Source organism: Salvelinus alpinus, chromosome 1 (genome assembly GCF_045679555.1).
Source record: "Salvelinus alpinus chromosome 1, SLU_Salpinus.1, whole genome shotgun sequence".
NCBI lineage: Eukaryota > Metazoa > Chordata > Actinopteri > Salmoniformes > Salmonidae > Salvelinus > Salvelinus alpinus.
Genome location: NC_092086.1, coordinates 26971498 through 26997784, shown reverse-complemented (window position 1 = coordinate 26997784; position 26287 = coordinate 26971498). Strand labels below are relative to the sequence as shown.

General features: G+C 41.7%; 2 protein-coding genes across 7 annotated transcripts in view; one reads left to right on the top strand and one right to left on the bottom strand.

The window, feature by feature from the left end:
• Positions 1-19854, top strand: part of LOC139572266 (centriolar coiled-coil protein of 110 kDa-like) — a 28900-nt gene extending 9046 nt beyond the window's left edge. For 2 of the 3 annotated variants that reach the window (XM_071394913.1, XM_071394922.1), the window contains 11 exons: positions 655-1927; positions 2195-2316; positions 2748-2898; positions 3316-3425; positions 3646-3762; positions 3966-4067; positions 4226-4342; positions 6376-6446; positions 6609-6674; positions 17423-17482; positions 17643-19854. In XM_071394913.1, the coding sequence (XP_071251014.1) occupies positions 655-1927; positions 2195-2316; positions 2748-2898; positions 3316-3425; positions 3646-3762; positions 3966-4067; positions 4226-4342; positions 6376-6446; positions 6609-6674; positions 17423-17482; positions 17643-17730 (2277 nt within the window). In that variant the 3' untranslated portion in view covers positions 17731-19854. The remainder of the gene's footprint in view (positions 1-654; positions 1928-2194; positions 2317-2747; positions 2899-3315; positions 3426-3645; positions 3763-3965; positions 4068-4225; positions 4343-6375; positions 6447-6608; positions 6675-17422; positions 17483-17642) is intronic. The other variant, XM_071394931.1, reaches the window with a different exon arrangement.
• Positions 19855-19881: 27 nt separating this feature from the next.
• Positions 19882-26287, bottom strand: part of LOC139572282 (nuclear GTPase SLIP-GC-like) — a 29547-nt gene continuing 23141 nt past the window's right edge. For all 4 annotated transcript variants that reach the window (XM_071394942.1, XM_071394937.1, XM_071394949.1 and 1 more), the window contains 2 exons: positions 25470-25554; positions 19882-21087 (listed from right to left, as the gene is read on the bottom strand). In XM_071394942.1, the coding sequence (XP_071251043.1) occupies positions 21005-21087; positions 25470-25554 (168 nt within the window). In that variant the 3' untranslated portion in view covers positions 19882-21004. The remainder of the gene's footprint in view (positions 21088-25469; positions 25555-26287) is intronic.

Sequence of the window (26287 nt, the reverse complement as noted above, 5' to 3'; positions counted from 1 at the left end):
GATACTCCAACACACATACAAACACACACTGATACTCCAACACACATACAAACACACACTGATACTCCAACACACATACACACACTCACTGATTTGCTCACACACACATCCAAACACACACTGATTTGCTCACACACACATACAAACACTCACTGATTTGCTCACACACACATACAAACACACACTGATTTGCTCACACACACATACACACACTCACTGATTTGCTCACACACACATACAAACACACACTGATTTGCTCACACACACATACAAACACACACTGATTTGCTCACACACACATAATATGCACTTACAGTGCATTCACAAAGTATTCAGACCTCTTGACTTTTTCCACATTTTGCTCCGTTACAGCCTTATTAAAAAATTGATTAAATCGATTTTCCCATCAATCTACACGCAATACCCCATAATGACAAAGCAAAAATAGTTTTGGGGAAATGTTTGCAAATCACATTTACATAAGTATTCAGACCCTTTACTCAGTACTTTGTTGAAGCACCTTTGGCAGCGATTACAGCCTCGAGTCTTCTTGGGTAGTGCATGTTATAAAGGGAAAAGGGTGCTTTTTCGGACGCAGCCCATATCTGATTATTTGTGTTAATTCCCCTCTTCTCTCTGCCTCTCTTACTACAGGTGGACAGTAAAATGGATCTACCAACTCCGCCATATTGCCTTTCCCCAAAACCTGAGACAGTGAATGGCTACACCCTGGTCACAGACTCTCCTGGGCTACCCAGGGGCGCTGGTGTGGTTGGGCTACACATTACGGATCGGCCCACCACTCCTCAACCTGAGTCCCCCATAGTCCTGAATGGGTACAGGGCAGAGGAGAGAGAGAAGCAGGTAGAGGAGGAGAGGTGGGAGGTAGAGGAGGAGATGAGGAGGGGAGAGGAGGAGATAGGGGGCGGTCAGGATATGAGTTTCCAGAGCCTTCTGAGGAGGTCGAGGGAGTATGTGGAGAGAGAGCAGGCCCAGAGGGGGTCAAAAGTCATCGGCCGGGTCACTTCAACCACCCCACCTGTGGAGAGCCTCTCTGACAAGGAGAACGAGAGCCGCAGTCCTCTGGGAGAGATGAAACCTGAACAGGGGTACAGCCTGCGCCACAGTCCCCTAAACCCACCTCAGATCCAGGCCCACATCCAGCACCAGAGTCAGTATCCTGCCCAAGCTCAAGCCCAGTACCAGGCTGTGTGTGACCCATATGGCTCTCGGTTTAGCTGCCTCTCGTCTGGCCTCCCCGACCCTTACGCCCTCCTGCCCAGCCCTGAACCCAGCATGAGCCCCCGCCCCCACCGCCGCCGACCACGTCCAGTGTCCACTGGTAACATCATGATCTCCTTCCCCATTGGTTCGGCCGACCTCATCCCCAGAGGGCTAGTGGGGAGGCACCAGGAGAGCGCTGTTGTCATGGCGACAGGGGTGATGAGGTCACCGGAACGGGGGTCAGGCGTCAGTGACGGTAGCAGTAGTCGTCGTGGCAGCCAGTGTGGCACCAGCCCGGTCCAGGAGAAGAGCTGCAGCCCAGTCAGTACCTCCGGAACTGGTTCACATGGGCATCATGATGTCATCAGCTCCGGGTTTCGCCGGCGCTGCCACACCCTAGACAGCCAGCTCCACTCCTCCCATTCTGCCTCAGGACCTGGCATGGACCGCAGCCAGGAGAGGCTCCCGCGCTTCATGGGGGGTGTGCCTCGTTTGGCCCTGAGCCGTAGGAGCCCCGCGTTCCCCCTGAATCAGTCCTATGAGGTGGAGAACCCCTCGGCCACGCTGCTAAGGCCCCACGTGAGACCCTTGACCCCTGACCTCTCTCCTTGCCAGATGAGTCTGGAGCCTGAGGGGCCTCAGGGGCCCCATGATGGACGGATCACACCCAGCTCTTCCTTAGAGGAGCAGGACAGTAAGACAGGTGAGAGAGAGAGATCGTTGTGACGTAGTGTGTATGATATAAGAGAGTGTTATGAAGAAAACTATACAGGGCAGTCTGTACTCTGTGATTAATTTGTCTTGAATGTAAAGTCCACTACTTTTCGTGCAATCATTGAAAATAATTGTGTGTGTGTGTGTGTGCGTTCATGCATGTGTGTGTGTGGTATGTGCACTTGTATGTGTACGACTGTCCGTGCGTTTATGTGTCTTTTCTTTTTGTGTGTGTGTGTGTGTGTGTGTGTTTCAGAGGAGACCCAGCGACGTGTGAGTGCTCTGGAGGAGATGCAGAGGCGTCTGGAGGAGGAGCATGCCCTGCAGATGTCTCTTCTCATGGCTGAACAGGAGAGAGAACAACAGCGCCTCTGTCAGGTCAGGACATGGAACCATGGCATTTTGACCCTGCTCAATGGATCAAAAGCCACATTTGTCACTATTCTTCCACAACTATCAGCATTCCTTCCTAGTTTGTGATATTATATATAGTATATGCAGACAGAATGTCACACAGAGAATTAAACTTTAAAGCTACAGTCTGGGATTTGGGAAGCTGTTTCTTGGATGTCATGGCCTGTCAGTCCTTGTTTGGCTGCTGTAGAGAAGTGACTGTTCAATCCTCAAGACTACACATCTGTCATGGGACAACGCTCCTGTGTGTGTGTGTGTGTGTGTGTGTGTGTGTGTGTGTGTGTGTGTGTGTGTGTGTGTGTGTGTGTGTGTGTGTGTGTGTGTGTGTGTGTGTGTGTGTGTGTGTGTGTGTGTGTGTGTGTGTGTGTGTGTGTGTTTCTCTGTGTCTTTATTAGGAGCTGGATGAGAAGGGGAAGAGGCTGAGAGAGCAGGGGTGTGGCCGGCTCCTGAGTGGGGACGGTGGTGGCCTCAGCCCTTCCTGCCCTGGCCTTAGCCCCACCCTGAGTGCTACTGATAGGTCACCTAGACACAGTGTACACAGCATGGGTAGGTGGACTGTGGCATGGAAGAATAACTCACACACACACAAACCATTACCTTGCTAGATGTCATTGGGTTGAAGCATTGGGAAATATAACTATGTTTTCTATTACTTTTTGAAATAGGGAGGTGCTTTACAAAACCCGTACGGCGTTTTAGTTTTTTAACTCTCCTCAGCTTGTACATTTCTTTTGTCTTTTATTTCTCATCTTCATATTGTATTGTCTTTTTTATGTGCAAATTCATCAATAAAATACAGACCGAACTGTTGACACAATAAATGCATATACTGCAACAATGGTTCCTCTGTAGGTCTCAGAAATGTAAAGCCATCTTGGTAACGTGATTTGTTTATTGCCTAGTTACCTGTTTCTGTGTGAATGTAATGTGTAAAAGGTTTCTTTCCCCCCCCTCTCTCTCCAGGTTTCTCCTCTCCACTGAGCTCCAGTGCTCCCTCTCCCTCCATGCAGCCTCCTGTCTACCTGTGGGGGCCCACCTGGGGGGCCAGCAAGCCCCGGGGAAGGCTCAGTCAGGTGCTTGTTTGTGTGTGTGCGTGTGCTTCTACATATGTGTGTGGTGTCCAACTGTTGGTGCTCCTTCTTGTGTCTCCATTTCCAGAATCATGTTCGATGTATATGTGTGTTTCATTGTTTTATCAAACAATATATTTAATATAATAAAATCTTCTCTTGACTGAGTGTAAGTTGATTTCCATGTGTCTACTCCTGCACTATGCTACTGCTCCTCACTCAGGTTGTGACAGTTGAACAGCAGAGGGCGCTGTGTCGTCTGGGAGCCATCAGTTGTGGCTTCCTCACCCGCAGACTGCTCCAGACAGAGAAGGTGAAACAGCTGCGCCAGACCGTTCAGGTGAGAGCACTCTTATATCTGCACACAGAAACACACTTGTATACACAGTGTAGATGTATATACTACTATATAGTGTAGGTATGTAGGGGAATAGCAACTGAATCATAATGGAACTGAAACAGTCTGATTTAAAGACGATCACCTTTAATAATTAATCATTTAAATGGTATCATTTTTAAGTCTGTGTGTGTGTGTGGTTTTAGGACACACAAGAGTTCATCCGCTCGTTCCAGACTGAAGCTCCACAGAAGAGAGGTTCCATATCAGCACAGGACCTGTCTCTGCAGGAGAGAGTCAGGGCACAGGTAACACTCAGAGAGACACACACACACACACACACACACACACACACACACACACACACACACACACACACACACACACACACACACACACACACACGGTCGGTCGGTCGAACCGGATGAGTACGAGTATTGATTATATTGTGTGTGTGTCCCCTCAGTTGCGTGCGGCTCGATATGACGTCCATGACATCTTCTTTGAGATGCCCCTGGAGGAGAGGCTGGCTCTGCTGCAGCTGGACAGAGAGGTCCGCACAGAGAAGAAGCTGCGAGAAATGGTAACCTGACTGGACGTTTCACCTTTCAATCACAGACTTAGACCAACCACAACACACTGGGTGGGACTTTTAACTGTCAGTCACACAAATAGGCCAATCATAACAGAAGGACTTAAACTTTGTCACTCTCACAGTAAAAAATCACAAAAACAAGTGTAAACTCCCTCAGAAAAAGTGACTAAACATTATTTCACTTTTTAAAGCAGAGCCTAGATCCTAAGGCTGCAGCCTGGCAGAGACAAAGGAAGAGTTTATTTCCAAAACGCTATATTGTGTTTTTTCGCCAGAAATTAGTACTTTTAGCTACCTTCATGATTTTTAATTCATAGATTGTGTGTATTAAAATTAGTTTTTTGCAAAACACTATATATCCATTGTTTAACTGGAATGCAATGTCCGTATAGTGTATATTTGACTGTGACTAGCTATTTTAAGATGAAGGCACTAACTGTAATTCACTCTGGATAAGAGCATGTGCTAAATGAATAAAATGTTAATGTTTCACATACAGATCTCATATTGATATTGATTCATAAATGTTTTTAAATATGGATGTCACAAATGTATCACTTGTACAGTTCTTTATAAAATATATATATATTTGTTTGTGTAAAACCTGAGAGTGAGGCAGATATTTTTTTATTTAACTAGGCAAGTCAGTTAAGAACAAATTCTTATTTACAATGACGGCCTAGGAACAGTGGGTTAACTGCCTTGTTCAGGGGCAGAATGACAGATTTTACCTTGTCAGCTCGGGGATTTGATCTAGTAACCTTTGGGTTACTAGTCCAACACTCTAACCACTAGGCTACCTGTCTCTAACCACTAGGCTACCTGTCTCTAACCACTAGGCTACCTGTCTCTAACCACTAGGCTACCTGTCTCTAACCACTAGGCTACCTGTCTCTAACCACTAGGCTACCTGTCTCTAACCACTAGGCTACCTGTCTCTAACCACTAGGCTACCTGTCTCTAACCACTAGGCTACCTGTCTCTAACCACTAGGCTACCTGTCTCTAACCACTAGGCTACCTGTCTCTAACCACTAGGCTACCTGCTGCCCCAAATTGTGTTTAAAAAAAAAACATTATTATTTGTCTCTGAAATGAAACCATCAAGTGAGATTTCAAACAAATACATGTCTGTCATTGAATGCCATGATTAGATAGTGAAAAAACACACCAATCTCTTTCATAATTTCTTTAAACAATGAACATTTCTCAAAATGGATGTATAGCGTTTTGGAAAGAAAATCTTCAAATGAAAACGTCCGATTTCATCTATCAAAACTAGAGATTAGTTAAACTTTTGATGTTCAAAAACATACGTAAAAGACGCTCCTTCCTCTCTGTTGTCCGTCAATATATGAGCTCCATGGAAAAACCTTGATTCATCTGTCACACAATCTCTGTCTGACCCTGGCCTAATACTTACTGACCCTGGCCTAATACATACTGACCCTGGCCTAATACATACTGACCCTGGCCTAATACATACTGACCCTGGCATAAAACATACTGACCCTGGCTTAAAACATACTGACCCTGGCTTAAAACATACTGACCCTGGCTTAAAACATACTGACCCTGGCTTAAAACATACTGACCCTGGCTTAAAACATACTGACCCTGGCTTAAAACATACTGACCCTGGCTTAAAACATACTGACCCTGGCTTAAAACATACTGACCCTGGTTTAAAACATACTGACCCTGGCTTAAAACATACTGACCCTGGCTTAAAACATACTGACCCTGGTTTAAAACATACTGACCCTGGCTTAAAACATACTGACCCTGGCTTAAAACATACTGACCCTGGCTTAAAACATACTGACCCTGGCTTAAAACATACTGACCCTGGCTTAAAACATACTGACCCTGGCTTAAAACATACTGTTCATGATTCTGATGTGTAACTGTATCTGACAATCTGCTGTGTGTGTGTGTGTGAGTGTGTGTGTGTCCTCTCCTCTGTCTCTCTCTCTCTCTCTCTCTCTCTCTCTCTCTCTCTCTCTCTCTCTCTCTCGATAGGAGAAAGCCAGGAGTCCTAATGACAGAGTGCTGTCTGCTGCCACACAGAGGTCACTGGACAGGAAGAAGAGGTGGGACGGGTTAGATGATGGATTTGTAATCAAACCAGATGCCTTATCTGAATTTGTACCAGGAGATCAGACTATGATAAAATATCACAAATATATTTATTTGGCTGACATTATTGAGATAAAAGCATAGTTATTCTGATGTGTATCGTTCTGTTCTCTCAGGGTGGGTGAGTCTCCAGGACAAGCCAGGAAAGTACAGAAGAAGCCGAAGAGCCCTCCCACTAACAGGTACAGTAGAGAACAGTGCTGCCCCCTACTGACTGCACATACGTGTCTCTGACTGTCTCCTATACTTCATGTCTGACTGTCTCCTATACTTCACATCTCTTACTGTCTCCTATACTTCACATCTCTTACTGTCTCCTATACTTCACATCTCTGACTGTCTCCTATATTTCACATATCTTACTGTCTCCTATACTTCACATCTCTGACTGTCTCCTATAATTCACATCTCTTACTGTCTCCTGTACTTCACATCTTTTGACTGTCTCCTATACTTCACATCTCTGACTGTCTCTTATACTTCACATCTCTTACTGTCTCCTATAATTCACATCATCTCTTACTTTCTCCTATAATTCACATCATCTCTTACTGTCTCCTATAATTCACATCATCTCTTACTGTCTCCTATAATTCACATCATCTCTTACTGTCTCCTATAATTCACATCATCTCTTACTGTCTCCTATAATTCACATCATCTCTTACTGTCTCCTATAATTCACATCATCTCTTACTGTCTCCTATACTTCACATCTCTGACTGTCTTCTATCCTTCACATCTCTTACTGTCTCCTATACTTCACATCTCTGACTGTCTCCTATATTTCACATCTCTGACTGTCTCCTATACTTCACATATCTTACTGTCTCATATACTTCACATCTCTCACTGTCTCCTATACTTCACATATCTTACTGTCTCCTATACTTCACATCTCTGACTGTCTCTTATACTTCACATCTCTTACTGTCTCCTATAATTCACATCATCTCTTACTGTCTCCTATAATTCACATCGTCTCTTACTGTCTCCTATAATTCACATCGTCTCTTACTTTCTCCTATAATTCACATCATCTCTTACTTTCTCCTATAATTCACATCATCTCTTACTGTCTCCTATAATTCACATCATCTCTTACTGTCTCCTATAATTCACATCATCTCTTACTGTCTCCTATAATTCACATCATCTCTTACTGTCTCCTATAATTCACATCATCTCTTACTGTCTCCTATACTTCACATTTTGACTGTCTCCTATACTTCACATCTCTGACTGTCTCCTATACTTCACATCATCTCTTACTGTCTCCTATACTTCACATCTCTGACTGTCTCCTATATTTCACATCTCTGACTGTCTCCTATATTTCACATCTCTTACTGTCTCCTATACTTCACATCTCTGGCTGTATCCTATACTTCACATCTCTGACTGTCTCCTATATTTCACATCTCTGACTGTCTCCTATATTTCACATCTCTTACTGTCTCCTATACTTCACATCTCTGACTGTCTCCTATACTTCACATCTCTGGCTGTCTCCTATACTTCACATCTCTGGCTGTCTCCTATACTTCACATCTCTGGCTGTCTCCTATACTTCACATCTCTTACTGTCTCCTATACTTCACATCTCTGACTGTCTCCTATACTTCACATCTCTGACTGTCTCCTATACTTCACATATCTTACTGTCTCCAATACTTCACATATTTGACTGTCTCCAATACTTCACATATTTGACTGTCTCCAATACTTCACATATTTGACTGTCTCCAATACTTCACATCTCTGACTGTCTCCTATAATTCACATCTCTGACTGTCTCCTATAATTCACATCTCTGACTGTGTCCTATACTTCACATATCTGACTGTCTCCAATACTTCACATATTTGACTGTCTCCAATACTTCACATATTTGACTGTCTCCAATACTTCACATCTCTGACTGTCTCCTATAATTCACATCTCTGACTGTCTCCTATAATTCACATCTCTTACTGTCTCCTATACTTCACATCTTTTGACTGTCTCCTATAATTCACATCTCTTACTGTCTACTATAATTCACATCTTTTGACTGTCTCCTATAATTCACATCATCTCTTACTGTCTCCTATACTTCACATCTCTTACTGTCTCCTATACTTCACATCGTTAACTGTCTCCTATAATTCACATCTCTGACTGTCTCCTATACTTCACATCTCTGACTGTCTCCTATACTTCACATATCTTACAATCTCCAATACTTCACATATTTGACTGTCTCCAATACTTCACATATTTGACTGTCTCCTATAATTCACATCTCTTACTGTCTCCTATACTTCACATCTTTAACTGCTCCTATAATTCACATCTCTGACTGTCTCCTATACTTCACATCTCTGACTGTCTCCTATACTTCACATATCTTACTGTCTCCAATACTTCACATATTTGACTGTCTCCAATACTTCACATATTTGACTGTCTCCAATACTTCACATATTTGACTGTCTCCTATACTTCACATCTCTGACTGTCTCCAATACTTCACATATTTGACTGTCTCCAATACTTCACATCTCTGACTGTCTCCAATACTTCACATCTCTGACTGTCTCCTATAATTCACATCTCTGACTGTCTCCTATAATTCACATCTCTTACTGTCTCCTGTACTTCACATCTTTTGACTGTCTCCTATACTTCACATCTCTGACTGTCTCCTATATTTCACATCTCTGACTGTCTCCTATATTTCACATCTCTTACTGTCTCCTATACTTCACATCTCTGGCTGTATCCTATACTTCACATCTCTGACTGTCTCCTATATTTCACATCTCTGACTGTCTCCTATATTTCACATCTCTTACTGTCTCCTATACTTCACATCTCTGACTGTCTCCTATACTTCACATCTCTGGCTGTCTCCTATACTTCACATCTCTGGCTGTCTCCTATACTTCACATCTCTTACTGTCTCCTATACTTCACATCTCTGACTGTCTCCTATACTTCACATCTCTGACTGTCTCCTATACTTCACATATCTTACTGTCTCCAGTACTTCACATATTTGACTGTCTCCAATACTTCACATATTTGACTGTCTCCAATACTTCACATATTTGACTGTCTCCAATACTTCACATCTCTGACTGTCTCCTATAATTCACATCTCTGACTGTCTCCTATAATTCACATCTCTGACTGTCTCCTATAATTCACATCTCTTACTGTCTCCTATACTTCACATCTCTGACTGTCTCTTATACTTCACATCTCTGACTGTCTCCTATACTTCACATCTCTGACTGTGTCCTATACTTCACATATCTGACTGTCTCCAATACTTCACATATTTGACTGTCTCCAATACTTCACATATTTGACTGTCTCCAATACTTCACATCTCTGACTGTCTCCTATAATTCACATCTCTGACTGTCTCCTATAATTCACATCTCTTACTGTCTCCTATACTTCACATCTTTTGACTGTCTCCTATAATTCACATCTCTTACTGTCTCCTATAATTCACATCTTTTGACTGTCTCCTATAATTCACATCATCTCTTACTGTCTCCTATACTTCACATCTTTAACTGTCTCCTATAATTCACATCTCTGACTGTCTCCTATACTTCACATCTCTGACTGTCTCCTATACTTCACATATCTTACTGTCTCCAATACTTCACATATTTGACTGTCTCCAATACTTCACATATTTGACTGTCTCCTATAATTCACATCTCTTACTGTCTCCTATACTTCACATCTTTAACTGCTCCTATAATTCACATCTCTGACTGTCTCCTATACTTCACATCTCTGACTGTCTCCTATACTTCACATATCTTACTGTCTCCAATACTTCACATATTTGACTGTCTCCAATACTTCACATATTTGACTGTCTCCAATACTTCACATATTTGACTGTCTCCTATACTTCACATCTCTGACTGTCTCCAATACTTCACATATTTGACTGTCTCCAATACTTCACATCTCTGACTGTCTCCAATACTTCACATCTCTGACTGTCTCCTATAATTCACATCTCTGACTGTCTCCTATAATTCACATCTCTTACTGTCTCCTGTACTTCACATCTTTTGACTGTCTCCTATAATTCACATCTCTTACTGTCTCCTATAATTCACATCTTTTGACTGTCTCCTATAATTCACATCATCTCTTACTGTCTCCTATACTTCACATCTCTTACTGTCTCCTATACTTCACATCTTTAACTGTCTCCTATAATTCACATCTCTGACTGTCTCCTATACTTCACATCTCTGACTGTCTCCTATACTTCACATATCTTACAATCTCCAATACTTCACATATTTGACTGTCTCCAATACTTCACATATTTGACTGTCTCCTATAATTCACATCTCTTACTGTCTCCTATACTTCACATCTTTAACTGCTCCTATAATTCACATCTCTGACTGTCTCCTATACTTCACATCTCTGACTGTCTCCTATACTTCACATATCTTACTGTCTCCAATACTTCACATATTTGACTGTCTCCAATACTTCACATATTTGACTGTCTCCAATACTTCACATATTTGACTGTCTCCTATACTTCACATCTCTGACTGTCTCCAATACTTCACATATTTGACTGTCTCCAATACTTCACATCTCTGACTGTCTCCAATACTTCACATCTCTGACTGTCTCCTATAATTCACATCTCTGACTGTCTCCTATAATTCACATCTCTTACTGTCTCCTGTACTTCACATCTTTTGACTGTCTCCTATACTTCACATCTCTGACTGTCTCCTATATTTCACATCTCTGACTGTCTCCTATATTTCACATCTCTTACTGTCTCCTATACTTCACATCTCTGGCTGTATCCTATACTTCACATCTCTGACTGTCTCCTATATTTCACATCTCTGACTGTCTCCTATATTTCACATCTCTTACTGTCTCCTATACTTCACATCTCTGACTGTCTCCTATACTTCACATCTCTGGCTGTCTCCTATACTTCACATCTCTGGCTGTCTCCTATACTTCACATCTCTTACTGTCTCCTATACTTCACATCTCTGACTGTCTCCTATACTTCACATCTCTGACTGTCTCCTATACTTCACATATCTTACTGTCTCCAGTACTTCACATATTTGACTGTCTCCAATACTTCACATATTTGACTGTCTCCAATACTTCACATATTTGACTGTCTCCAATACTTCACATATTTGACTGTCTCCAATACTTCACATCTCTGACTGTCTCCTATAATTCACATCTCTGACTGTCTCCTATACTTCACATCTCTTACTGTCTCCTATACTTCACATCTCTGACTGTCTCTTATACTTCACATCTCTGACTGTCTCCTATACTTCACATCTCTGACTGTGTCCTATACTTCACATATCTGACTGTCTCCAATACTTCACATATTTGACTGTCTCCAATACTTCACATATTTGACTGTCTCCAATACTTCACATCTCTGACTGTCTCCTATAATTCACATCTCTGACTGTCTCCTATAATTCACATCTCTTACTGTCTCCTATACTTCACATCTTTTGACTGTCTCCTATAATTCACATCTCTTACTGTCTCCTATAATTCACATCTTTTGACTGTCTCCTATAATTCACATCATCTCTTACTGTCTCCTATACTTCACATCTTTAACTGTCTCCTATAATTCACATCTCTGACTGTCTCCTATACTTCACATCTCTGACTGTCTCCTATACTTCACATATCTTACTGTCTCCAATACTTCACATATTTGACTGTCTCCAATACTTCACATATTTGACTGTCTCCTATAATTCACATCTCTTACTGTCTCCTATACTTCACATCTTTAACTGCTCCTATAATTCACATCTCTGACTGTCTCCTATACTTCACATCTCTGACTGTCTCCTATACTTCACATATCTTACTGTCTCCAATACTTCACATATTTGACTGTCTCCAATACTTCACATATTTGACTGTCTCCAATACTTCACATATTTGACTGTCTCCTATACTTCACATCTCTGACTGTCTCCAATACTTCACATATTTGACTGTCTCCAATACTTCACATCTCTGACTGTCTCCAATACTTCACATCTCTGACTGTCTCCTATAATTCACATCTCTGACTGTCTCCTATAATTCACATCTCTTACTGTCTCCTGTACTTCACATCTTTTGACTGTCTCCTATAATTCACATCTCTTACTGTCTCCTATAATTCACATCTTTTGACTGTCTCCTATAATTCACATCATCTCTTACTGTCTCCTATACTTCACATCTCTTACTGTCTCCTATACTTCACATCTTTAACTGTCTCCTATAATTCACATCTCTGACTGTCTCCTATACTTCACATCTCTGACTGTCTCCTATACTTCACATATCTTACAATCTCCAATACTTCACATATTTGACTGTCTCCAATACTTCACATATTTGACTGTCTCCTATAATTCACATCTCTTACTGTCTCCTATACTTCACATCTTTAACTGCTCCTATAATTCACATCTCTGACTGTCTCCTATACTTCACATCTCTGACTGTCTCCTATACTTCACATATCTTACTGTCTCCAATACTTCACATATTTGACTGTCTCCAATACTTCACATATTTGACTGTCTCCAATACTTCACATATTTGACTGTCTCCTATACTTCACATCTCTGACTGTCTCCAATACTTCACATATTTGACTGTCTCCAATACTTCACATCTCTGACTGTCTCCAATACTTCACATCTCTGACTGTCTCCTATAATTCACATCTCTGACTGTCTCCTATAATTCACATCTCTTACTGTCTCCTGTACTTCACATCTTTTGACTGTCTCCTATACTTCACATCTCTGACTGTCTCCTATATTTCACATCTCTGACTGTCTCCTATATTTCACATCTCTTACTGTCTCCTATACTTCACATCTCTGGCTGTATCCTATACTTCACATCTCTGACTGTCTCCTATATTTCACATCTCTGACTGTCTCCTATATTTCACATCTCTTACTGTCTCCTATACTTCACATCTCTGACTGTCTCCTATACTTCACATCTCTGGCTGTCTCCTATACTTCACATCTCTGGCTGTCTCCTATACTTCACATCTCTTACTGTCTCCTATACTTCACATCTCTGACTGTCTCCTATACTTCACATCTCTGACTGTCTCCTATACTTCACATATCTTACTGTCTCCAGTACTTCACATATTTGACTGTCTCCAATACTTCACATATTTGACTGTCTCCAATACTTCACATATTTGACTGTCTCCAATACTTCACATATTTGACTGTCTCCAATACTTCACATCTCTGACTGTCTCCTATAATTCACATCTCTGACTGTCTCCTATACTTCACATCTCTTACTGTCTCCTATACTTCACATCTCTGACTGTCTCTTATACTTCACATCTCTGACTGTCTCCTATACTTCACATCTCTGACTGTGTCCTATACTTCACATATCTGACTGTCTCCAATACTTCACATATTTGACTGTCTCCAATACTTCACATATTTGACTGTCTCCAATACTTCACATCTCTGACTGTCTCCTATAATTCACATCTCTGACTGTCTCCTATAATTCACATCTCTTACTGTCTCCTATACTTCACATCTTTTGACTGTCTCCTATAATTCACATCTCTTACTGTCTCCTATAATTCACATCTTTTGACTGTCTCCTATAATTCACATAATCTCTTACTGTCTCCTATACTTCACATCTTTAACTGTCTCCTATAATTCACATCTCTGACTGTCTCCTATACTTCACATCTCTGACTGTCTCCTATACTTCACATATCTTACTGTCTCCAATACTTCACATATTTGACTGTCTCCAATACTTCACATATTTGACTGTCTCCTATAATTCACATCTCTTACTGTCTCCTATACTTCACATCTTTAACTGCTCCTATAATTCACATCTCTGACTGTCTCCTATACTTCACATCTCTGACTGTCTCCTATACTTCACATATCTTACTGTCTCCAATACTTCACATATTTGACTGTCTCCAATACTTCACATATTTGACTGTCTCCAATACTTCACATATTTGACTGTCTCCAATACTTCACATCTCTGACTGTCTCCAATACTTCACATCTCTGACTGTCTCCTATAATTCACATCTCTGACTGTCTCCTATAATTCACATCTCTTACTGTCTCCTGTACTTCACATCTTTTGACTGTCTCCTATAATTCACATCTCTTACTGTCTCCTATAATTCACATCTTTTGACTGTCTCCTATAATTCACATCATCTCTTACTGTCTCCTATACTTCACATCTCTTACTGTCTCCTATACTTCACATCTTTAACTGTCTCCTATAATTCACATCTCTGACTGTCTCCTATACTTCACATCTCTGACTGTCTCCTATACTTCACATATCTTACAATCTCCAATACTTCACATATTTGACTGTCTCCAATACTTCACATATTTGACTGTCTCCTATAATTCACATCTCTTACTGTCTCCTATACTTCACATCTTTAACTGCTCCTATAATTCACATCTCTGACTGTCTCCTATACTTCACATCTCTGACTGTCTCCTATACTTCACATATCTTACTGTCTCCAATACTTCACATATTTGACTGTCTCCAATACTTCACATATTTGACTGTCTCCAATACTTCACATATTTGACTGTCTCCTATACTTCACATCTCTGACTGTCTCCAATACTTCACATATTTGACTGTCTCCAATACTTCACATCTCTGACTGTCTCCAATACTTCACATCTCTGACTGTCTCCTATAATTCACATCTCTGACTGTCTCCTATAATTCACATCTCTTACTGTCTCCTGTACTTCACATCTTTTGACTGTCTCCTATACTTCACATCTCTGACTGTCTCCTATATTTCACATCTCTGACTGTCTCCTATATTTCACATCTCTTACTGTCTCCTATACTTCACATCTCTGGCTGTATCCTATACTTCACATCTCTGACTGTCTCCTATATTTCACATCTCTGACTGTCTCCTATATTTCACATCTCTTACTGTCTCCTATACTTCACATCTCTGACTGTCTCCTATACTTCACATCTCTGGCTGTCTCCTATACTTCACATCTCTGGCTGTCTCCTATACTTCACATCTCTTACTGTCTCCTATACTTCACATCTCTGACTGTCTCCTATACTTCACATCTCTGACTGTCTCCTATACTTCACATATCTTACTGTCTCCAGTACTTCACATATTTGACTGTCTCCAATACTTCACATATTTGACTGTCTCCAATACTTCACATATTTGACTGTCTCCAATACTTCACATATTTGACTGTCTCCAATACTTCACATCTCTGACTGTCTCCTATAATTCACATCTCTGACTGTCTCCTATACTTCACATCTCTTACTGTCTCCTATACTTCACATCTCTGACTGTCTCTTATACTTCACATCTCTGACTGTCTCCTATACTTCACATCTCTGACTGTGTCCTATACTTCACATATCTGACTGTCTCCAATACTTCACATATTTGACTGTCTCCAATACTTCACATATTTGACTGTCTCCAATACTTCACATCTCTGACTGTCTCCTATAATTCACATCTCTGACTGTCTCCTATAATTCACATCTCTTACTGTCTCCTATACTTCACATCTTTTGACTGTCTCCTATAATTCACATCTCTTACTGTCTCCTATAATTCACATCTTTTGACTGTCTCCTATAATTCACATCATCTCTTACTGTCTCCTATACTTCACATCTTTAACTGTCTCCTATAATTCACATCTCTGACTGTCTCCTATACTTCACATCTCTGACTGTCTCCTATACTTCACATATCTTACTGTCTCCAATACTTCACATATTTGACTGTCTCCAATACTTCACATATTTGACTGTCTCCTATAATTCACATCTCTTACTGTCTCCTATACTTCACATCTTTAACTGCTCCTATAATTCACATCTCTGACTGTCTCCTATACTTCACATCTCTGACTGTCTCCTATACTTCACATATCTTACTGTCTCCAATACTTCACATATTTGACTGTCTCCAATACTTCACATATTTGACTGTCTCCAATACTTCACATATTTGACTGTCTCCTATACTTCACATCTCTGACTGTCTCCAATACTTCACATATTTGACTGTCTCCAATACTTCACATCTCTGACTGTCTCCAATACTTCACATCTCTGACTGTCTCCTATAATTCACATCTCTGACTGTCTCCTATAATTCACATCTCTTACTGTCTCCTGTACTTCACATCTTTTGACTGTCTCCTATAATTCACATCTCTTACTGTCTCCTATAATTCACATCTTTTGACTGTCTCCTATAATTCACATCATCTCTTACTGTCTCCTATACTTCACATCTCTTACTGTCTCCTATACTTCACATCTTTAACTGTCTCCTATAATTCACATCTCTGACTGTCTCCTATATTTCACATCTCTGACTGTCTCCTATACTTCACATATCTTACTGTCTCCAATACTTCACATATTTGACTGTCTCCAATACTTCACATATTTGACTGTCTCCTATACTTCACATCTCTGACTGTCTCCTATAATTCACATCTCTTACTGTCTCCTATAATTCACATCTTTTGACTGTCTCCTATAATTCACATCATCTCTTACTGTCTCCTATACTTCACATCTCTTACTGTCTCCTATACTTCACATCTTTAACTGTCTCCTATAATTCACATCTCTGACTGTCTCCTATACTTCACATCTCTTACTTTCTTTCTATACTTAAAAAAAAGCTGTACATATGAAATATTTATCCTCCAGATAGGGGAAAGTGTTCTAGGTGTCAGCACAGGTCAGTGGTACACTATCTATGTACCCTTTCTGTATTTCTCACCTCATCACTCTCTCTCCCCCTCAGGATCCTGAAGCCAAGTCAGGGTCAGAACGCCTCAGTCCCAGGTCAGCTAAACCGACAGGGGTGAATACAGTCTCCAACATTTCTCTACTTCTCCCCCTCTCTTTATTTCTCTGCCCTTCTTCTTTAATTCCTTAACGCATACAAAATAAATAATACAACTATAATTTATAATGAATAAAAATCACCCCATCTCTCCCCCCTCTCTGTCTGTCAATCTAAGTCTGTCTGTCAGGAGCTGGTCCAGAAATACCCCTGAGGACAGAGTGAAGCGCTCAGACAGCCTGAAAAAGCAGAACTCCCTGGGTTAACTGGTTCCTCCCTCAGTCCCTCTATGACCCCTCACTACCTGACCCTTGACCTCTGGGCCTTCTATCATCCCCATGTTCCACTATGGTTCGACCACCACCACCAATGCTACTAGTCCCTCTAACCTCCCTCTAACCTCCCTCTGATGGTTCAGTCCAGTGCTCTCTGCCCAGGGCACACCCTACCAAATGGATTGTTACTATACTTACACTGATTTTTCTACTATTACAAACTTATGAACAGTTCATGTATTCCTTAGGTTTGAATGCTGCTGTGCACTCTTGTGCCAAGATAATTAATGCATTAATGCTGCTAGATAGCTATATTTGCTGCTTAACTTACAAAGACTTTGTAGCTAGAGGCCTTCTGTAGTGGATATGTAGTAGGGACACGGACTCATAAAGAAGCATGACAAAAGTAAAGGAAGTAGATTCCATTAGAGGTTAGAGGTATGGATTGTCTTCTGACAGGTGGCGTCATTCCTCCTCTCATTGTTTATTTCTTTTTAAATTGAACCTTTATTTAACTAGGCAAGTCAGTTAAGAACAAATTCTTATTTACAATGACGGCCTACCCCGGCCAAACCCGGACGACACTGGGCCAATTGTGCGCCACCCTTTGGGACTCCCAATCACGGCCGGATGTGATGCAGCCTGGATAACCTCAACATAGTCGTCAACATAGTCGTGGCGCTATCTAACGTAAGACGAGAGGTTTGTGAAATGTTAAACACACCGGCGGCTTTTCCAGACACAGACACACCTCAGCGATAGAGATCATTGTGTGATTACCTAGCTTTAACCCTTGCTATAGTAGCCATCACCCTCTGCTGGTAGTCACAGATAGTTGCCATGTAAAAAAAAGGTATTTTAAACATACAGTATTTATTTCTTAATATAGTTTTTGAGTTAAAGCGCTCTCTTCAGCACCTTAATACATGGTCTGTGTGAAGTCTGGAACATTTCAAATTGGTTTGTGTGTGATGTGCAATTTTAAAATATCAATGTGTTTTGCTGCAAAACGTCACAGCCAAATGAAAGAAAATGTACAGTTGAATGTACTATTGTCTTTTTTTACACTGTACCAAGAGAAACATGCTTTGGTTTCAGATGGTCTGTTTACCTGGCATGTTTGAGCTGTAGTTGACAGACAAACCTATGTCTCTGGAGAGTATTTAGAATATCCCATACAGAAATGTAGCTGCCTTTCACAAACAAACATGACTGAGATATCTGGAATATCTGAAAGCTGCCAGTGTATATGAGAGGATTGACAGAGAAAACATTAACGATGATAACCAAAGTAACTCACCAGTGTGCAGTAGCTATAACATCCTTATCTCAAAGCAGTCTTCTTGTAGCCTGGCTGATGCACAGGCCCAGGTGGTACACAGTGAGAGGAGAGCATGTGGTACGTACAAACGCATTAGCCAGGCAAGTCTTCTTTCCCCACCTAGGGGCTTATGTATCCCACCTAGGGGCTGATGTATCCCACCTAGGGGCTGATGTGTCCCACCTAGGGGCTGATGTATCCCACCTAGGGGCTGATGTGTCCCACCTAGGGGCTGATGTGTCCCACCTAGGGGCTGATGTGTCCCACCTAGGGGCTGATGTATCCCACCTAGGGGCTGATGTATCCTACCTAGGGGCTGATGTGTCCCACCTAGGGGCTGATGTGTCCCACCTAGGGGCTGATGTATCTCACCTAGGGGCTGATGTATCTCACCTAGGGGCTGATGTATCCCACCTAGGGGCTGATGTATCCTACCTAGGGGCTGATGTGTCCCACCTAGGGCAATCCTGGGTGGGATACAGCATACACTAAGGTGTCATTAATGTGTCATTCTGTGAAAGAGTTGGATACTGACCCTGAGTCAGTTGCTAAGGGGATTTGTATGTTAATAACTGGCGTAACTATGTATCTGCTTAAACAGCCCTACACCACCATACATGGCCTTTTGTAGCAGTGACAGATTTCTGATGTTGTTATTGACTGGCTTTGATTAATTTAATTAGCAATTTGTGTATTGAATACAAAACATTTTGTATTTTTTCCTGTTTACAGCCTGTGCTTGATGTATTTATTTCCGAATGACCAATGATATTAAATATTGATATTTGAATGTCTGTGTTGTATTCATGTAAGTGAATATATTCCGTGGCAGTCATTTTTATTGCGGGAAAAATCATGACATTTCAAACTGAGATAGAGATTACATTGAGTGAGCAGAAGTGAATAATCAGCAGAAAACACACCATGCTGTTGTAGAGTCCAGTAATATAGTACAGACTAAAGACATGTATTATTAAGTTACATCTACAATATAAATGTCATACATTGTTACAAATCACACAAAGATACAGTACCTATCCATATTCATGGAAAAGGGCTACAGTATTTATGTAAAAAAATACAAAACAATTCCAGTAGAACCGTGTTAAACTTTTCTCAAATTCAGTTCATGGACCAGCTCTTTGTTGCTGACAGGTGACTGGTAAGTGATTCCTCAGGCATGAGAACGATGGGCTTTCCAGTACAAAGTTAGAGAAATATTAGTTAGAGAAATATTGCTCTATAATAAAGTTTACATTCTAAGTGACAAAAGTACATATCTTAACATGGAGTATAGCAAAAATACAAGATTAATAACATGCTGATCCAAACGTTTATCATTATCCAGGATATATATATTTTTAACCTTTTATTTAACTAGGCAAGTCATTAAGAATAAATTCTTATTTACAATGATGGCCTACCCCGGCCAACCCGGATGACGCTGGGCCAATTGTGTGCCGCCCTATGGGACTCCCAATCACGGCCAGGATTCAAACCACCTTTTGCACTGAGATGCAGTGCCTTAGACCGCTGCGCCACTCGGGAGCCCAGTAACTCCTACCCATAACCTTTACAATACTAATATTAAACATAGGGTGGCAGGGTAGCCTAGTGGTTAGAGCGTTGGACTAGTAACCGAAAGGTTGCAAGTTCAAATCCCCGAGCTGACAAGGTACAAATCTATCGTTCTGCCCCTGAACAGACAGTTAACCCACTGTTCCTATGCCATCATTGAAAATAAGAATTTGTTCTTAACTGACTTGCCTAGTTAAATAAAGGTAAAATACAGGCATACGGTAGTACTGCTTGGTTAGTTTTGTGGTGCATATCAAATAGGTTATGATATAGAAGCGAAAATATATTGAGACAAAAACTTATTATGATTATCTAATTAGCCTGCAAATCCCAGCTTGACTGTGGTCTTAGACAGGCTTTTCTTGATCAGGCAGTTGTTGTTGCTGCATTGGTGCTGCTGTGCAGTTTCTCATAGCACTTCTTCATCTCTTCATATTCCTCAGAGACATCTGCAAAGAAGCATTGACATAAGCTTAAATGTTCACCATGTAACATTTGGTACCAGGTATTTAATTGTGCCTAATTATTTGAGGTACAGTAAGTACCACAAAAGTATTGGTTGCTAGTTTCTTAGTTAATTAAACACCAGATAAGTACCAGCTTAAACTGGGCTGTAGAAAGTATATAGTTTGACAAGTAGTATAGTATGAATTTGGAATTGGGAGTTTTGCCTCTACACAACATGCAGTTAAATGTTTTGTCATGATGTTTATATTCAGCACTCCACCGTATTCCAAACAAGGCCTGACCCGTGTAGTGTATACTGGGACCAGATCATCAGTGGGTAGGCCATCTCTGTCAAGAACAGTTGAATGTGCAGGCGTTTTTAGGCCTTCCTCACTGATTGGTCGAAATATGTGTCACCACTGAGGTTAGTCTAGCTGAAAACAAAGATACTTGGTTGTTGTTAGCACTGGTACTTCCTGTCTCCCTAGGATGAGTGGTGCAGGTTGTGGAGGGTCTCTTGAAAAATTTATCCACATTTCCACAGACTCTTATTCAGTAGCATGTTGTTGAATGTGGCCACTCTTCCAACTGCTTTGTCTCCAAGACCATTGAAGTGTCCTCTTGGATACTGATTAGTGGTATGGCTTGGGACAGCTCTGGACACTGGGTATGCAGGTGGACATGTGAAGGAGAAACAGATAGGGTGAGGGGCATAAATGTGCTATCGCCCTCTGCCTTCTTCCTGTGGTGGAGCTGTGGAGCCAGGCTATTCACCTTGGGCACAGTTCAATGTCAGGCAGATGTTGCAGGAGCTTTGCGTGATCTACTCCATCAAAGGCATTGGATGTCAGCAAGTAACACCCTCACCATTGTTGGTTTTCTGGAGTCTGTAGCTGTCAGCCAGGAGTGTGTGGAAGGTAGGGATACTGATTTGTGCACTCAGAGAGGACTGTTGGCATGAGTTATTTCATGATAAAGCATGAAGTTAAGGCATGAAGTTAGAGAGATGGGCCTCCAATCACTTGTTGTACCTGGGTTTGACACTTTAGTTATGGAACACACATTGTCAGTCTTCCAGGCAGCAGGAACAGTCCCCTGCCAGTAGGAGGTTTTAACTATGTGTGTGATGATGGACTAGATGTTCTACATGCTCTTTTAGTAGCCAGGCTGGAATGACATAAGGCCCACAAACTCTTGTCAGAGTTTGCTTTATCTGGTCAATGCTGCACCTGCCTTGTAGGCATGGCTCAACCTGCCTTGTAGGCATGGGCAGGGGGAAGGTGGCAAGAGATATGGTGCTTGTCCAAGCCTCAGCAAAGAAGCCATTAAAAACATCAGCCACATTGTCGTTTTCAACTCCCTTGACCTGTATTCTCCCTCCTGATGTTTTCTTTCATCCCAGTCCTCTGTTTTTCCTCTTTGGGTCCTGGATTTAAGAAATGTTGTAGTTTTTCTTTGCTTCCTTGATAAGCATTTGCACGGTGTTTCTGTAGTTTCTCCATTTCATTGTTTTCCTCCATCTGTTGAAAGTCTTCTTTTCCTGATGCAGCCTTTATTTGTTCAGTCATCCTCGGCTTGTCCAGTGTTGTTTTTTTCTTATTTCTAATTGGCATGCGTACATTAAGAGCAGTTTGAATGCAGGATAACGTCTCCACCTTTGCATCAATGCTCTCCACCTTGTACAGTATATGGCAGACCAGTCGGTACAAGGCCTCCTTTCTTTTTCTGGTTTACCAGACGTCCCTTTTTCCGCGGCACATGGCTTCTCCCTCCTGATGTTGTGTATGGGGAGAAGAGCGGGCATTTGTGATCACTAGAGCCGAGAGGAGCAAGTACAGTCAGTGGGGGTGTTGCAGTGATCCGGCAGATTTATAATGATCACATCTAGGATGGACTCCCCTCAAGTCTTGTCTTTGACTACTTGTTTCATGTCTGGATGGTAGTTTGTCAGCATCTTGATGGGAAGGTAATTAAAGTCTCCACACAGGATGATTCCCATTTGGGGAGAGGACATTCTGATCACATCGATGGTGTTTATGAGATAATCCAGTGTTCTGCTGAAGTGTTTTCACATTTGCCCATGGTGGATGTTAGAGTACTCCCATTACCAGAGTTGAAACTGAGCTGGGGAGTGGTTTAGGACGAAGCTGAAGCCACATACACTCAAACTCTTCTTTCTCTAGGTCAGTTCTTCTCTTTGTCTGCGTACTGTGATTCACATACAGTGCCTTCGAAAAGTATTCAGACCCCTTGACTTTTTCCACATTTTGTTACGTTACAGCCTTATTCTAACATTGATTAAATCGTTTTTTCCCTCATCAATCTACACACAATACCCCATAATGACAAAGCAAAAGCAGGTTTTTATAAATGTTTGTTAAATTATAAAAAATAAAAAACTTATCACATTTACGTTAGTATTCAGACCCTTTACTCAGTACTTTGTTGAAGCACCTTTAGCAGCGATTACAGCGTTGAGTCTTCTTGGGTATGACGCTACAAGCTTGGCACACCTGTATTTAGGGAGTTTCTCCCATTCTTCTCTGCAGATCTTCCCAAGCTCTGTCAGGTTGGATGGGGAGCGTTGCTGCACAGATATTTTCAGGTCTCTCTAGAGATGTTAGATCGGGTTCAAGTCCGGCCTTTGGCTGGGCCACTCAAGGACATTCAGAGACTTGTCCCAAAGCCACTCCTGCGTTGTCTTGGCTGTGTGCTTTGGGTTGTTGCCCTGTTGAAAGGTGAACCTTCACCCCATTCTGAGGTCCTGAGCGCTCTGGAGCAGGTTTTTATCAAGGATCTCTCTGTACTTTACTCCGTTCATCTTTCCCTCGATCCTTGCTTGTCTCCCAGTCCCTGACGCTGAAAAACATCCCGCAGCATGATGCTGCCACCACCATGCTTCACTATAGGTATGGTGCCAGGTTTCCTCCAGACGTGACACTTGGCATTCAGGCCAAAGAGTTCCATCTTGGTTTCATCAGACCAGAGAATCTTGTTTCTCATGGTCTGAGAGTCTTTAGGTGCCTTTTAGCAAACTCGAAGCGGGCTGTCATGTGCCTTTTACTGAGGAGTGGATTCCGTCTGGCCACTCTACCATAAAGGCCTGATTGGTGGAGTGCTGCAGAGATGGTTGTCATTCTGGAAGGTTTTCCCATCTCCACAGAGGAACTCTGGAACTCTGTCAGAGTGACCATCGGGTTCTTGGTCACCTCCCTGACCAAGGCCCTTCTCCCCCGATTGCTCAGTTTGGCCGGGCGGTCAACTCTAGGAATAGTCTTGGTGGTTCTAAACTTCTTCCATTTAAGACTGATGGAGGCCACTGTGTTCTTGGGGACCTTCAATGCTGCAGAAATGTTTTGTTACCCTTCCCCAGATCTGTGCCTCGACACAATCCCGTATCGGCGCTCTATGGACAATTCCTTCGACCTCATGGCTTGGTTTTTGCTCTGACATGCACTGTCAACTGTGGGACCTTATATAGACAGGTGTGTGCCTTTTTAAAATCATGTCCAATCAATTTAATTTACCACAGGTGGACTACCATCAAGTTGTAGAAACATCTCAAGGATGATCAATGGAAACAGGATGCACCTGAGCTCAATTTCGAGTCTCATAGCAAAGGATCTGAATACTTATGTAAATAAGGTATTTCATATATATTTTTTTTTTATACATTTGCAGCAATTTCTAAAAACCTGTTTTCGCTTCAGCATTATGGTGTATTGTGTGTACAGTATATTGCGGAGGACAAACATGTATTTAATCAATTTTAGAAGGCTGTAACGTAACAAAATGTGGAAAAAGTCAAGGGGTCTGAATACTTTCTGAAGGACCTGCCCCCTCCTCTCATCCCCTCTCTGGACCTGTCATTTCTCAACAGTTGATAGTCTTGTATGAAAAGAGATTCATCTGGGATATTTTTCCCAGTGTCTGCATTTACTGATTTAAGAAGAAGTTCAAATTAATCCGCTTTGTTGACTATTGAAGTCAATGGTCTTGAATTGTTAGAGTTTGGTTGGCTGACTGAACAATTAATCAATAATGCCCAAGGAGGTGTGGAATATTGGGCAATATATCCGTGTTCTTATGCACAATGCAATTTGGAGTGCCTGGATACAGTCCGTAGCTGTGGTATATTGGCCACAGCTATGGACTGTGGCCAATATGGGGTGGCAGGTTGCCTAGTGGTTAGAGCATTGGGCCTGTAACTGAAAGGCTGCTGGATCGAATCCCCGAGCTGACAAGGTAAAAATCTGTCATTCTGCCCCTGAGCAAGGCAGTTAACCCACTGTTCCCTGAGTGCCGAAGATGGATGTTGATTAAGGCAGCCCCCCGCACCTCTCTGATTCAGTTGTTATATACCACAATGGTCTCTTCCCTTTACCTGGGACGAGCAAGCTGTCAGGCGTCTTGAGTGACTGGCTCATGGATTCTTGTAGTTCACGCTCCAGCTCCTCCACAATGTGCTTCTGATGTAGGACAGAAAGGTTTTAGGTAACACATTATTTATGGTCCACATATTTGTAGTTCATAAGAACGTATCTAAGTCAGTGAAGACTCAGTGAAGAGTCATCATTCAACAATTATATATTGGGGAGATGGGGAATGGCAGCACCAACACACCTGGCAACCTGTGACCAAAAGGTCTTCCCACTGGGGCTGTGTCACGTCATATGGTAGGTTCCAATATTTCACTGGCCAATTAAGACCAAAAAGCTCCATGGGACTTATGGAGTCAACCACTCCCACTCCACCCACTCACTGAGTTGATAGGTAGCCAGAATACAAGGGGATGTTTTGTATCCAATCTATACTACTAGAAGCCCTCTGTAAACTAATGGGAATAGTTACGGTATGGAATACATATCTTAAAGACTACAAACAAAATACAGATTGGAAAAGAGTCTGGAACAATATCCCAATGTCCTCCTGAAATTAGAATAGTCCACTAATACACTACAAATTCATTCGCAGATTGTATTTGACTCCACGGAAACAGTCCCAATTTAAACTTGCTCCTATTCCAAACTGTCTGTTGTGTTCTCAAATAAATATTGGAACCTATATGCATATGTTGTGGGACTGCCCCAGTGTGAAGACCTTTTGGTCACAGGTTGCCAGGTCTGTGTCGAGCATAGTTGGTGCTGCCATCTCCCCAATATATTATTATTGAATGATGACTCTTCACTGACTCTCACAGAA